General features: G+C 40.1%; 2 protein-coding genes across 4 annotated transcripts in view; both read left to right on the top strand.

Annotated features, from left to right (window-relative positions):
* The first annotated feature begins 919 nt into the window (after window positions 1-919).
* klhl30 (kelch-like family member 30) lies at window positions 920-6144 on the top strand. 2 transcript variants are annotated; one of them, XM_085347509.1, is made up of 8 exons: window positions 920-1016; window positions 1422-2264; window positions 2384-2531; window positions 3082-3168; window positions 3655-3810; window positions 4492-4680; window positions 5394-5539; window positions 5651-6144. In XM_085347509.1, exons 2-8 carry the CDS (start codon window positions 1491-1493, stop codon window positions 5888-5890), a joined length of 1740 nt encoding a protein of 579 aa, XP_085203635.1. In that variant the 5' UTR covers window positions 920-1016; window positions 1422-1490; the 3' UTR covers window positions 5891-6144. The 2 variants fall into 2 exon arrangements, with proteins under 2 accessions (XP_085203635.1, XP_085203634.1); XM_085347508.1 differs by having other exon boundaries at window positions 2339-2531.
* An 833-nt stretch (window positions 6145-6977) lies between these two features.
* The window catches only part of crocc2 (ciliary rootlet coiled-coil, rootletin family member 2), a 44308-nt gene continuing 37593 nt past the window's right edge, over window positions 6978-13692 (top strand). For both annotated transcript variants that reach the window (XM_085348421.1, XM_085348420.1), the window contains exons 1-3: window positions 6978-7102; window positions 9666-9819; window positions 11334-11449. In XM_085348421.1, the coding sequence (XP_085204547.1) occupies window positions 7046-7102; window positions 9666-9819; window positions 11334-11449 (327 nt within the window). In that variant the 5' untranslated portion in view covers window positions 6978-7045. The remainder of the gene's footprint in view (window positions 7103-9665; window positions 9820-11333; window positions 11450-13692) is intronic.

The following is a 13692-nucleotide window of genomic DNA, read 5'->3' as shown; positions in this document are numbered from 1 at the left end:
TCCAATCCAATCCAATCCAATTTTATTTATAAAGCACTTTAAAATACCCAGCACAGGAACAAAGTGCTGTACAGAAAATAAGTTAAAACAATAGAATAACAAAAAACAGCAAATTAAATAAATAAAACACATAAGACATAAAATTAAAACAGCCCTATGTTAAAGCAAAAACAAGATAAAACAGCATCGAATCACCTAAAAACAACTAAAATAAAAATAAAAAACCAACATCTCACGTGGTGTCAAAGGCCAAGGTAAAGAGGTGGGTTTTCAAGAGTGACTTAAAAACAGATAAAGAAGTGGCCTGTCTAATCTCTAAAGGAAGCTCGTTCCACCGTTTGGGAGCTGCTACAGCAAAAGCACGATCTCCTCTAAGTTTACGCCCAGTCCTGGGTATCTTCAGGAGCAGCTGATCAGCTGACCTGAGAGAGCGGGTGGGTGTATAAGGCTGTAGCAGCTCAGAGAGATAAGATGGAGCTAGGCCATGGAGAGCTTTAAAAGTAAATAAAAGAATTTTAAAATGAATCCTAAAAGAAATGGGCAGCCAGTGAAGTGAAGCTAAAACAGGGGAAATGTGCTCAAACTTTCGAGTGCCAGTTAAAAGATAAAACAGGATTAACTGACCGCTTGAAAATAAAAATGTGCTAGATGACCGTACAGCACACACTTGAACTCCTGAACAAGGAACAGTTGTGGCAGCATTATTGTTACTCAGTTGTCAGCTGTCACATTTCCAATTGTTGGTCCTCTTTTGCCGCTCCCAGGCCTGTTAAGAAAATCCAAAATATGCGCCTTTAACAGCAGCTGCAGGTCCCATACATGTTGTTTGGAATCTGACTTCAGCACAGCGTCACTGTCAGCCCTAAAAATAACTAAGACGACAGAAGGCAGTCCCCCTCCAGTGACTTAGCAAAAGCTTTTTGCCATGCTACCCGCTCCATATTGATCTAAACAGCCGCTGCAATCCCCATTTTTACTAGGAGGATGAAAAGTTTTTTTCTGTTCCAGCTTATGTGGTGAGTATGTTGTTAATTCTGTATTTAGTTTTTATTAGATGACAGGAAATGTTATTTGTTGTTGATTTCAAGACATATTTTGACCTAACTATAATATCATAGGCCAAAGGTACTCTGTGGTCAGCACATTAAAACTCTGATTTGACTGTTATTGTCAAATAAGAACAAATGTTTTCTATTTACTCTACAACTATCATGTAAGAGATGTCATCCAACTCCTATTCAGTGTTTAGAAGCTGTCATTTCTCCATATGATGCTGCTACTTCATATATATGTTTACCACATAATCCGGTTCATGGTGCTAAATTTCGATAGTTTTTGGATTTTGAACTTCATGGTGAGGTTCTTGCTGATAATTAATATCATTTTTTTCTTGCATTTATTTGCTTTCTCTACACTTTTAGGTAATTGCTAATCTCAGTTGTTTATTGCACCAGCTGAAAGAAGATCTGAGCTACATTTTGAAGTTGATAATGGTGCGTAATGTGGATGACCTGGACTTCTGCCTGTCCTCCCATCCTCAGAGCATGCTCGAGGGCTTGCGTTCACTCTGTTCTCACCCCAAACTTGTGGATGTGACTTTGAGCGCGGGAGGGCGAGATTTCCCCTGTCACCGTGGTGTACTGGCGCTTTGTAGCATGTACTTTCACTGCATGTTCTCAGGGGATTTTGTAGAGAGCATTGCAGCACGTGTGGAGCTTCATGATGTGGATCCTGAGATCCTTAGCTGCTTGCTTGACTTTGCCTACACAGGCAAACTGACTATCAACCAGAAAAATGTGGAGGGGTTGATCTGTACCTCCAGCAAGCTCCAATTCCAGACAGTGCGAGCCGTGTGCAGCCGATACCTCCAGCATCAGATTGATGAAACAAACTGCCTGGGAATCCTGGAGTTTGGGGACATTCATGGCTGTCCTGAGGTGGTTGCCAAAGCATGGGCCTTCCTCCTGGAGAACTTTGAGGCTGTACAACAGGGTGATGAGTTTCTGTTGCTGGGAAAAGATTGGCTGATCTCATGCCTGTCTGATGAAAGACTACAAATCCGGTCAGAGTGCGCTCGTGTGGAGGCTATCCTGAAATGGGTTAGGCACCACAGGGAGTCTCGACTCTGCTATCTCCCTGAGCTCCTTAGCTTGTCCCGTCTCTCTCTGCTCAGCCTGGACTACCTGGCTGACACCCTGCTGAAGGACAGTCTGCTGCAGGCCTCTCCCAGCTGTACAGAGGCTGTGGAAAAGATTTACAGAGAGGTTAGTGAGTTTCTACACTTTTTCTCTTCTTGTTCTGCTACGAGTTATATTACAAAAATAATGTTACTTTCTAGAAAATGGATTTAGCACCTGAACATGTGGACCGATTCAACTCCCAGAGCCCACAACCAAACCTAGAAGAAGTTCTCTTTGTCATGGGAGGTCATTCAATGGATGATGAGGACGACTCTGATGAAGAGGAGGACCGAGACCCAAGACTGGAAAGACTACAGCCCAGAAACTGTGCCTTCTACAACACAAAGACCAGTAAAAAAAAAAAAAAACAACAACAAAAACTCTTTCTCCCCCATTTAAAATTTCAAGTTTGTTTAAGTTCAGATTCCATTTTAATTTTCAAATTTGTTGGAAAATGTCTGTGGGATTCCTCAAACCAGTTTGGCACATTCTGTAGGTCGTTAAATACAGTGTTGACAGAAAAATGGCCCTTCAGAAATGTGGTCTGGATGTGACAGAATTGGATCATCTTCTCAATTCCTGAACTGAGCATTTTTATTGCTCAGCCTGGAAGAAGGCATTTATGTTATGTTTTGCACATGGAAAAAGTTTTTGTAAAGCCATTTTAAGCTTCCTTTTTATGTGGAGGGGCAAAAGCTGGCCAGGAGTTAACGACCTGCCAAAAAGCTTTTTGTATTTACTGTTTCAGCTCAGCAAGCAAGAACCTATCCGACCTTGTTTGGCAATATTATAGCTTTACTTAATTTCACTCCAATCCATTTGTCATTTGCACACTGTATTTGTGAATAATTCATCAATTGGTCCGTGAAATATTCTCAACTTCAAGTCATTTTCTCTGCAGAACGGTGGCATGAGCTCCCTAATTTCCCGAATCCCAACAAGTGGGGTTACTCTATGGTCTCTTTGAACAATGATGTGTATGTGTCAGGTGAGTCAAGTATACTCCACACTTTTAATCAGAATAGACAGGTTGCACCTCAAACAGTCCTGGAGCTCAGTGATTTCCTGGTCCAGGTCTGGGGAGATCCCCCAGGACACAATCTCACACAATCTACCTGAGTACTATTTTGCAGCAAAATGAACCAGCCTGCCACATCATGTTTTTAGTCAGATTTTTGGTCTGTCTTTGAGTCCTTGGTTGATCATTTTCATTTCCATGAAACAATGTGCCATCCTTTCATTTCTAACACGATACCCATTCCATATCAGTATAGATATCCAACATGATGTTTTTTCCCCATTGAGAGCTGATGTGTTTCCAATGTGTTTCTTTCATTTTTTAGAACACTGTTGAAAAAACTCTTAGGTTAAATGACAAATGATAGAAAGTCAAGAGTGCAGCTCTCCAGTTACTTTTGTGAGGAATCTAAAACAATCACAGACTTTTGACAAACTGATCCTTTTTGCCTCACAGGGGGCTCGCGAGGTTCGAATACCAATACCTGGTCGACCACAGAGACCTGGAAGTACATCACAAGAGAGGGGAGATGGGTTACTGTGGCACCTATGCTCCGACCTCGGACTAACCACACATCAGCAACGCTCAACGGGGAGATTTATGTCATCGGAGGTAAGAAAATAAATATCGGTTTTGCATGTGGTGCCTTAAACCTGCAGCAAAAATCACAGAAGATAATCACCACTCTAGCTGCTTGCTTCAGCTTCTCTGAGGTTTTCTTTAAGAATGTTTAGTATTTCTCCATTGTTGTGGAATATTGTTGGTATGGCCAACTTTTTGCAGTTGCTGAAACTCTCTATAACCCTCCAGCAACCAAATTATTTTATAATGACCAAGTTGGGTCATTTATGACAGGAAGGCTTTAATAAATGGCTATGTTTGTCTTTTTCATACCATTTCCTTTATCTGTGACAGGTATTCAAAAAGTCTTTCTATCATGTTTAAGCAAAAAGGCTTTAATACTTCTGCAAATTAAAACAAATCAGTTCTTTGGAAATGTGACATATTCCATATATTTCCATTGTAACTTTCAGTGTTAAGTGTCTGACTAAATCTTGGTCTGTTAGCCAAGGTTCTATGTAGTGATTAGGAGTGGAAAATTACAATAAAATCAAAGCCTGCAGCACTAAAAAATGTAAATATATTTACCAAAACATTCTATTATGTGAGCTACACCAGTTTTACTTAAAAACACCACAGTGGCTCATAGAAATATCTGGCTGAGATACTAAATAAGTCATTTTGTCACTTGAATGTTAAATGTGACTATCGATCGTTAATTTTTCCTCTTAGGCACAACGTCAGACCGAGTTGAAGTTGAGCACTACGACCCTTATAACGACACCTGGGCTATGACTTGCCCCGCCTTAAAGTATGTGACAAACTTCACCGCCACAGCTTGTCAGGGGAAGCTTTATGTAATTGGGTCATGTGCAGTGAAATACAATGCACTGACCATGCAGTGCTACAACCCTGTCATAGGTAAGGATGCCCTGAGTACCATCCTGAGCACTGTTCACAGTACTTCTATAATGCATGCAGTCCTATTGGTGGATGTTTTGGCATCTTCATTTTAGCCACTTTAAATAATATGTTATATTACTTTTTTGTAGCAGTAATTTCTTCAGTGTCAGATGCATATTATCCAAATTAGAATCTCTTGAGGTATATATGGATGGGTAAAAATTTAGCTATTTTAAATTTGCATAATTTTTTCCAACATTAATGATCCCTCATAACATTGCAAGCATTTTTCTGTTAAACATGGGAGCAAAATACATTTTACTCCCACAAACGTCACAGTATAAAAAGTCAAAAATCTTTTCTGTTCAGCATCATTTTTCTGTGAGCATCAGTATTATGAGACGTATCATAGTTTCAAACGTAAAATCTCTGTTACGTAAAGGAAGAGAAACAAGCACTGGTACCCAGGATATTCAATCTCTTTTCTAATAATTTACTGGGAAAAAAACCTTTATGGTCTTTTTTGTTGAGCTTTTGTTTCTCAGTTTTTATCTTTTCTTTGTGTCTCTTGTTACATTTTTTCTTTTGGTGTAACATTGTTTACTTTATAGCATTTATTTTATTAAAACTGAATGAAGTGCCATAATGTTCCCATAAAGTGCCATTTACTTTGGATATTTGTTTGTGCTTTAATCTAATAATTAACATATTTGTTATATTTTTCTTCATAGATAGCTGGATCAGCGTATGTTCACCATTTATCCCAAAGTATTTGTCCTCTCCTCGTTCTGTCTGCGTGGATGGAACTATATATCTGGTTGCTGACAACACTAAAAAAGTCTATGCTTATGATCCAGAGGCAAATATATGGCAGAAGGTGGGTTTAGTTATCACTGCAGACAGCAAGCTAAATACATTAAATAGTCCCTTTGCACGAATTCATCCTACCAGACGTTTAAGTAATACCTTTGGTTTTTGCTCTCTTCAGGTCCAGCTTCTACACATGCTCCACGAGAATGGCGGCCTTGTATCACTTGATGGGAAGCTCTTTGTTACCGGAGGCCATTGGAAAGGTATGGAGGGGGACTATGGGGTCGAAGTGGAGGTTTACAACCGAGCATCCAACATCTGGGAAGTGGAGTCCTCCCTGCCAAGACTTTGGTTCTACAGTGGAGTCTGCACCATCTTCTTAGACCCAAACCAGTGGCCTGAGCTTGAGTCAACATAAAGTCCTCCTCAAGGCCAAAGAGTTAATAGAGATGTGTTCCTCTCATACAAATGCCTACGCTGCAAAAGGAATGCTTATCCCTGGATGTCATTGTGCCTGAGAATAGCACATTACATGACCCTCAGGTATTCTTGGATGTTTTTTAGGGCTGTGCTCTACTGCTCAGCAGGTGTTTATTTATACTTTGTATCATGTGTTTGAGACCTGAATTTCTTTGTGTTACTGTATGGTGCACATGAATCATTAAATGTTTGCAGAACTAGCTTGTGGGCTTCTATTTTTAGAGTTTTTGTCTGTAGTCATTTAAAATCTGCTAATTATGTTCCTGAAAATTGGTTAAAGATTTTATAGCATAAAAATATTTTAGACCATTGTATAAGGGATCATTTGAAAGCTCAGGCTCTAATTTAATTGAAATGTAACAGGATTTATCCTATGTATAAAAACAGTGTACCGCACCAAAAAAATGAAACGAGTGGGGTTTAATTTTCCAAGTTTTAAATGTATTTCTGTTTATTAAGTGTCCACAATAAGAGGAAAATGCATGAATTTGTATTAAGTAAGGTGCCTTTACCTTTATCCTATATCTGTTACCCGCCCCCCAAAGACCCTTCAGATATCAGAGTTGGTTTCTTCCACCTATCCAGTGACTTTAGTGACTTTAAAGTAAACAAGTAAACTTGAAAGTAAGTAAAATGTTTATATACATATACACACATACATATATAGTGTTTCTGTTCACCTTCAGTGCTTTGATCATTAACCCCTTGGAATCCTGTTGCCTGGCTCCTGGTCTCTGCGCTGCCATGAAAACGGACAAGCAAGCATTCTGCTTCTATGACAACGGTCCCGGAAGCGCGTGGTCACCATAACAACTGGCCTGGGATTGAGCTACATGTCTTCAGTCTTCTTAGCTTAAAAGTTTCCTGTCCGTGATTTTTGTTTCAGCTTTTGAAGTTTCTCCTCACGCAGTCGCAAACTAAGACATCTGGTGTTTTCATCTTATTATTTAAGGACATGCTTGGTTTTTGCGCTTTTTTTCACTCAACTTTTAATAACTGTCGGACGAAAAGTGTACCAGAGTAAAGCTAACTAACCACCGAGCCCAAACGTTCAGTAGACTAGCAAACCTTTTATAGCTGAAGCTGGGCCGCGATGACTTCTCCACAGGAGGAAGGTGCACACTCACCCAGACTGGAGGCAGTGATTCAGGTTGGTAACTCTTGATAAAGATAAGGAAAAGTTTATATTATTGGAGTCATTTTAAATATTATTTTCAGAGTTTTTCCTGCATGGGTTTACCGCCCTCTACAAGATGTTTGTCAAAAGCAAAGGAAAATCATCATTAATAAAGATATATTTATTTAACAGTTTGTATTGTTGGCGAGTCATTTGAACGTCATTCATTTAATGCTTCTTTTCATCTTAATTTCTCAAAGGACCACGAAGCTTAGGTAAAGACACACTGTATAAGATGGCATGGACTTACTTGCTTAGCTGTCATTTAAAACTCATTTAGAGTCAAGAACAGGTTGATTTTATTCTAGTTTACATCTATGTGTACTTTGAAGTTTCAGTTTTAGGAAAATATAAGTCTAGTATAAAAAGCAAAGTGGTTTAAAACTGATACAAGTTCTCCCGTTAATTAATTTTTTTTAAGATATAACGAAAATAAAATAAACCTATTACATCACCACTGAGTATTACTAATAATATAATTGGTACCCAAATACCGTTATAAATAATATCGGTCAGACAGGCTGATATCAGTGGGAAATAGTACTTTAGACTGCAGCTAGTAGTGGCTTGGTATCACCATATGAAATATCTTTTATTCTTATCCATGACCCAAAATGTGTAAGGTAGCTTAAAATTATGTCAGCCATCACAACAATATAATACCATTTATATATAATGTTACAGACACATAAACAAATAAATACAAATACATTTTGTCGTGACTCTTAAGACTTATGCTGTACTGGGATACTCTGAATTTGTGGTGTTCTTGCTTTTAAGACAAAAAAATTTCCTGTGTTATGCCAGCTAAAAAATTAAAGGCGACCTATAATAAAATAGGTTTAACAGCTGGAATAAAAATTAATAACTCATAATTAGGGCTGCCACGATTAGTCGACTAGTCACGATTGCATCGACTATTAAAATCGTTGACGACTGATAGTCGACGGTCATTTGAAGCTTTGTAAGATCCCAAAAGAGGCAGCAATGAGTAGTAGGATTTAAGAGTGTAATAACGGAGTGAAACAGAAGATGGCAGCACTGCATGTACAAGGATGCCAGCTGCCGTTAAACCCCGAAGTAGAAGCTGTGTCCCATAATTCATAGCTCGGCCTGGAAAAGTTGTCAACAATGGCAGCAGCTAGTTAGTTTTAATATTACTCTTATTATTCTTTTTGGGTCACAAAATAAAGTTTAACATATTTTCAGGCGAGAATGGAGCTGTGTAAACCTCAAATATCTTCTCAGTTTATCAAGACACCGCATATTTGCAAAAGCACTCCAACGTTTTCAGAGACGTCTGTTACCCACCAGCGCTAGCCGGGGGCAAGGTTCACTAGAGCCGGTGAGAACACCGGACTTCCGGCAAATCGTTTTCAAACCCACCGCCGTCTTTAGCTACTCAGGTTAAATATATATAAGTCACTTAGATAACTTAAAAATTTTATTGTTTGTCTTTTTTTAGTATTTTATTTGTTCCTGAGTAAATCGGTTTGGCTGAGATTAAAGTTATAGTTTTTACACAGCTGAATAAATGTCAAGCAGACAGCTGATTATCAGAAGCCTGAGATGCTCGAGAATATACTCCGGTGTCCTGTTATATTTTAGATAGCAAGGAGTTTATTAACCTTCACCGAAACAATCTGCAAATGTCATTAACATTTAATAAACGATCATCTTGTCTTTATTTTTAGTTAGCACAGCGGTCCCCAACCCCCGGGCCTCGGACCGGTTCCGGTCCGTGAGTCGTTTGGTACCGGGCTGCGAGAGTTGAGGCTCAGGTGTGAAATGTATAGTTTTCGGGGTTTTTATCGGTTTTCAGCGTTATTTTGTTATCGTTTTTATCGTTTACTCGGTTTTCCTGGGTCTTTTCACACGTGTTGTGAATAAACCTTTTTTTACCGGTACTAGTTTTATTTTGTTGTATTTATCCGTGACACCTTAAAGGCCGGTCCATGAAAATATTGTCGGGCATAAGGTCCGTGTCGCAAAAAAGGTTGGGGACCGCTGAGTTAGCACATACCTTAAACACTTAAACACTTAGGGCTGTAAGCTAATGATAGTTATATAAGAGCAGATGCATGCTGGTGCAATAAGCTGTACGTTTTACGTCCAATGGATGCATGATCTGATTAGTCGACTAATTGCAAAAATAATCGGTGACTAGTTGACTACAAAAATAATCGTTTGTGGCAGCCCTACTCATAATATATAACTCATTATCAGTTGTCAAGATAAGTAAAGGAGCCAAGGTAAAAGTCTAAAGGCAGTGCAATATACTTTTTGTAATAAATAAATAAATATAAAAAATAATATATATAACACAGCACAGAGCACAATAATTTAAAATCTAAATAAAAGAAAATAAGTAAAAATGAATGAATTAATAAGTGAATAAGCAGTAACAAAACCTTTGTAAATCAAATGAAAGCTGAACATATTAAAATAAAGATAATTAGAGTAAAGTGTAAGACTGAAGTAGTACTCCCATAGTGTAATCTCTAGGGTAAAGTGTTGTGTGTTGGTGTAATTGTAGAAACTGGAGGAGTCCCTCCTTCAGTCTGATGGCAGCTCAGGAGAGAGAAGTCTGACACTTCAAGAGGAGGGACAAGAATCCATGGCCACACCTGTACCTGTCTCCTCTCGCATCCGTCAGATCATCACCCGCAATCTAGCCGAGGATCCAGCAGGTACTGAAAAAAACTTTAAATGGCTAGTTTGTAGATTAACTTAACATTACTGGATATCTGAAAGGTGAATTACAACCCTTTCTTCTGATAATCCCTCTGACTGACTCTGACTCTTCTACACTCAACAAAAATATAAACGCAACACCTTTGTTACTGCTCCCATTCCCCATGGGATGGACGTAGAGACCTAAAATTCAGTCCAGATACACAATATAACCATCCCTCCCAAACAGTGGTCACAAATCAGTCCAAATGTGTGGTAGTGGGCACATCTGCTATATTGAGATAATCCATCCCACCTCTCAGGTGTGCCACATCAGGATGCTGATCTGACATCATGAGTAGTGCACAGGTGTACCTCAGACTGCCCACAACAAAAGGCCACCCTGGAATGTGCAGTTTTTTGCGCTATTGGGGTTGCGCTATTGGGGGTCTGGGGACCCAGAACCGGTCAGTATCTGGTGTGACCACCATTTGCCTCATGCAGTGCAACACATCGTCGCATGGAGTCTATCAGATTGTCAATTGTGGCCTGTGGAATGTTGGTCCACTCCACTTCAATGGCTGTGCGAGGTTGTTGGATATTCGTGGGAACTGGTACACGCTGTCGTATACGCCGGTCAAGCACATCCCGAACATGCTCAATGGGTGACATGTCCGGTGAGTATGCTGGCCATGCAAGAACTGGGACATTCTCAGCTGCCATCTGCCCTGAACAATGTGAACCATGATTCATCCGTGAAGCGCACACCTCTCCAACGTGCCAGACGCCATCGAATGTGAGCATTTGCCCACACAAGTCTGTTACGGCGACGAGCTGGAGTCAGGTCAAGACCCCGATGAGGACGACGGGCATGCAGTTGAGCGTCCCTGAGACGGTTTCTGACAGTTTGTGCAGAAATTGTTTGGTTGTGCAAACCAATTGTTCCAGCAGCTGTCTGGGTGGCTGGTCTCAGACGATCTTGGAGGTGAACCTGCTGGATGTGGAGGTCCTGGGCTGGTGTGGTTACACGAGGTCTGCGGTTGTGAGGCCGGTTGGATGTGCTGCCATATTCTCTGAAACGCCTGTGGAGACGGCTTATGGTTGAGAAATGAACATTCAATGCACGGGCGACAGATCTGGTTGACATTCCTGCTGTCAGCATGCCAATTGCACGCTCCCTCATTGCTTGTGGCATCTGTGGCATTTTGCTGTGAGACAAAACTGCACATTCCAGGGTGGCCTTTTGTTGTGGGCAGTCTGAGGTACACCTGTGCACTACTCATGATGTCAGATCAGCATCCTGATGTGGCACACCTGTGAGGTGGGATGGATTATCTCAATATGGCAGATGTGCCCACTACCACACATTTGGACTGATTTGTGACCACTGTTTGGGAGGGATGGTTATATTGTGTATCTGGACTGAATTTTAGGTCTCTACGTCCATCCCATGGGGAATGGGAGCAGTAACAAAGGTGTTGCGTTTATATTTTTGTTGAGTGTATATGTCTGATCTGTTTCCTTGTCTCAGGCAAGAGTTCAGAGTTCAGTGCACTGGAGGAGAGGAGGGATCTAAGGGGGCGACTGTCTCCCAGCCAGATGGACCAGGACCAGCTGGTAGTCAAACAGTCTGGTCTCACAGAGAGGGTAGGAGTGACGAATTCTCAAGGTCAACAGTAGCTTTCCTGCCAAAGGCTACTATCACAAATTTTGTTTTCTTTTTTGTTGTTATTATTTCTTATTTGTCAGGGACCAGGCACAAAACATGGAACTCATAAAAAAAGAAAACCATGTATGCAACCCCTGGTCCAATACACACAGTTAAAAACAAGTTATAAAATAAACATATCCAATATACAAGAAAAGTAATCAAATGATCAGAAATAAGAACCATAAAACCATGAAAAACAACTGGTGCTCATCAGTTTGCCAAGGGTCATAAGGTCATTTACAAAAATTTGAAGCAAATCATTTTACAGTGAGAAAGATTATTCACAAGAGGAGTGGATGTCACCTCGAGGTCAGATTGTACAATGCTCAGAGAAACGTAAAAAAATGGGAGCTACATCTCAGATTCTACAGGCCTCAGTTAGTGTGTTAAATGGTAGGTTTCATGACAGTACACTCAGAAAAAGACTGAAACTGATGGCTTGCCTGGAAGGGCTGCTGGGAGAAAGTCTCTTCTCTCTCAGGTTAGGTTTGCAAAGCTGCAACCAAACAAACCTTCTGGAACACTTCTCTTTGGACAGATGAAACCAACGTCAAGATATGTGGTCATGAACAGCACCACACAAACACAACATATGAACACCTGCTGTCAAGCATGGTGGTGGAGGGGTGTTGACTTGGGCTTGTTTTGCAACCATAGGACCACCCTGCGAAGTCGTCTCTGTGACAGTTAAAGTTTCATGCAAAAGGAGAATGATTTCATGTACAGCAGAAAATATAAGACATATAAGACAAATATAAGAAAAGAATCGAGGAGATTTAAGAGAGCTGTCCATAAAAAAGCAAATCTCAGTTAAGTGAAATGAATATTGTAAAAAAATAAAAGTACCCACACACACACACACACACACACACACACATATATATATATACATGTATATAGTTGATATCAAGCACACTAGAGCATTGACTGCAAAAAGCTTCGTAGGTTTGAAATGGGATATGTTTACTGTGAGCGTCAGTGTAGCGCTGTTTTTTCCAGTAGGGAAGCCTGTTTGGGGGCTGAACAAACTAACATTGAAGGAAGACTGAAACTCCACTTAATGTATGGTAGTAAAAATCTAAGGAGCGGAAAGGGCAGCATACACATGCTCAGACTAAATTAATTTGACTTTGCACATGTATGTATATCATACTTTTTTTAATGAGTTGCTGTAGAATTACAGTTTACATATTAAGGTAATTACTGTATAAGCAACCATTGTGTGTGTGTGTGTGTTTGTTAGTGTAAATAAGAGTGGGGAGCGTAGTTCATGAAGGGTTTCCTTGTAGTCTGTTCAGGTAGACCTCCTGTGCTCACGAGGACGCGTGTCTCCCTCCGCGGCCCCCCATGGTTGCCCCTCCATGTTTTGGGGGAAAATTGTGAAGGTCACTGGCCTCCTCCCCGAGGACCGTTGAAGAAAAACCTAATTTTTCATAGTGCACAAAGCAGCCATTTATGATCACACTGCCCTCATTCTGCTGCTTAAATCTAATGATCTCGCACTGCTTGCTTTGCTCTTGGAATTCATTTTAAAACCGTGGCTATAAATAAAACGTATTTAGGTTGGCTTGTTTATTTTGTGAATATTTTTAGAAGTGTGAAAAGGCACTAAACAGACGAAACTAAAGCACAGCTTGTGGATATTTGATGCTCAAACCCAAAGAGTAGCAATTTGAATCTGAATATTTTGTTTGGTGGTGACTCATAAGTCAAGAGGTTCATTATGAAACTCCTGTCAAGACTCATTTATTATGCTGAAAGCTCTTGTCTTCGTATTATTTCCTCTATGTAAAAGCAGCTTGATTTTTTTGGCAGCTTTGCTTTTATGTGATGGTAATGCAGTTTGCTCATCAGTACCCGAGAGCCAAAAATGCTTCCTTGACTTTGACGCTAACATTCAGGCCAGCAGCCTTTCATTCACACAGATTTCTCCATCAGCACTTACAGCTGAAGGGCTCATATCACTGAATGTATCACATACATTGCATCCAAGTAACCTCCGTTTAATTAATCAGTGTATTGTACCTATGTCAGTATGTCTCATTTGCCCCATATATAGCAGCCAGAGAATATCACTGTGTCAAAAATATGATTGGTCAGTAATTCAGAATTGCTTATTGGCTTTCAGTGTTAACATTGATTATCAGTGATATTTTCCAGCCTTGAGCATTTGTAGCTG

This window comes from Diplotaxodon limnothrissa, linkage group LG23, assembly GCF_057381915.1.
Source record: "Diplotaxodon limnothrissa isolate DT_005_m linkage group LG23, D_limnothrissa_male_GT1.1, whole genome shotgun sequence".
NCBI lineage: Eukaryota > Metazoa > Chordata > Actinopteri > Cichliformes > Cichlidae > Diplotaxodon > Diplotaxodon limnothrissa.
Note: the sequence above shows the minus strand (reverse complement) of the source record. Positions and strands in the feature narration are given on the sequence as shown.

Excerpts from the sequence above, each read along its gene's own strand:
- klhl30 (XM_085347508.1), top strand. The coding sequence starts at position 1,491 with ATGGTGCGTAATGTGGATGACCTGGACTTCTGCCTGTCCTCCCATCCT. Across the intron at positions 3,811-4,491 it reads GGAGATTTATGTCATCGGAG|GCACAACGTCAGACCGAGTT; the intron begins GTAAGAAAATAA and ends TTTTCCTCTTAG. Across the intron at positions 4,681-5,393 it reads GTGCTACAACCCTGTCATAG|ATAGCTGGATCAGCGTATGT; the intron begins GTAAGGATGCCC and ends TTTTCTTCATAG.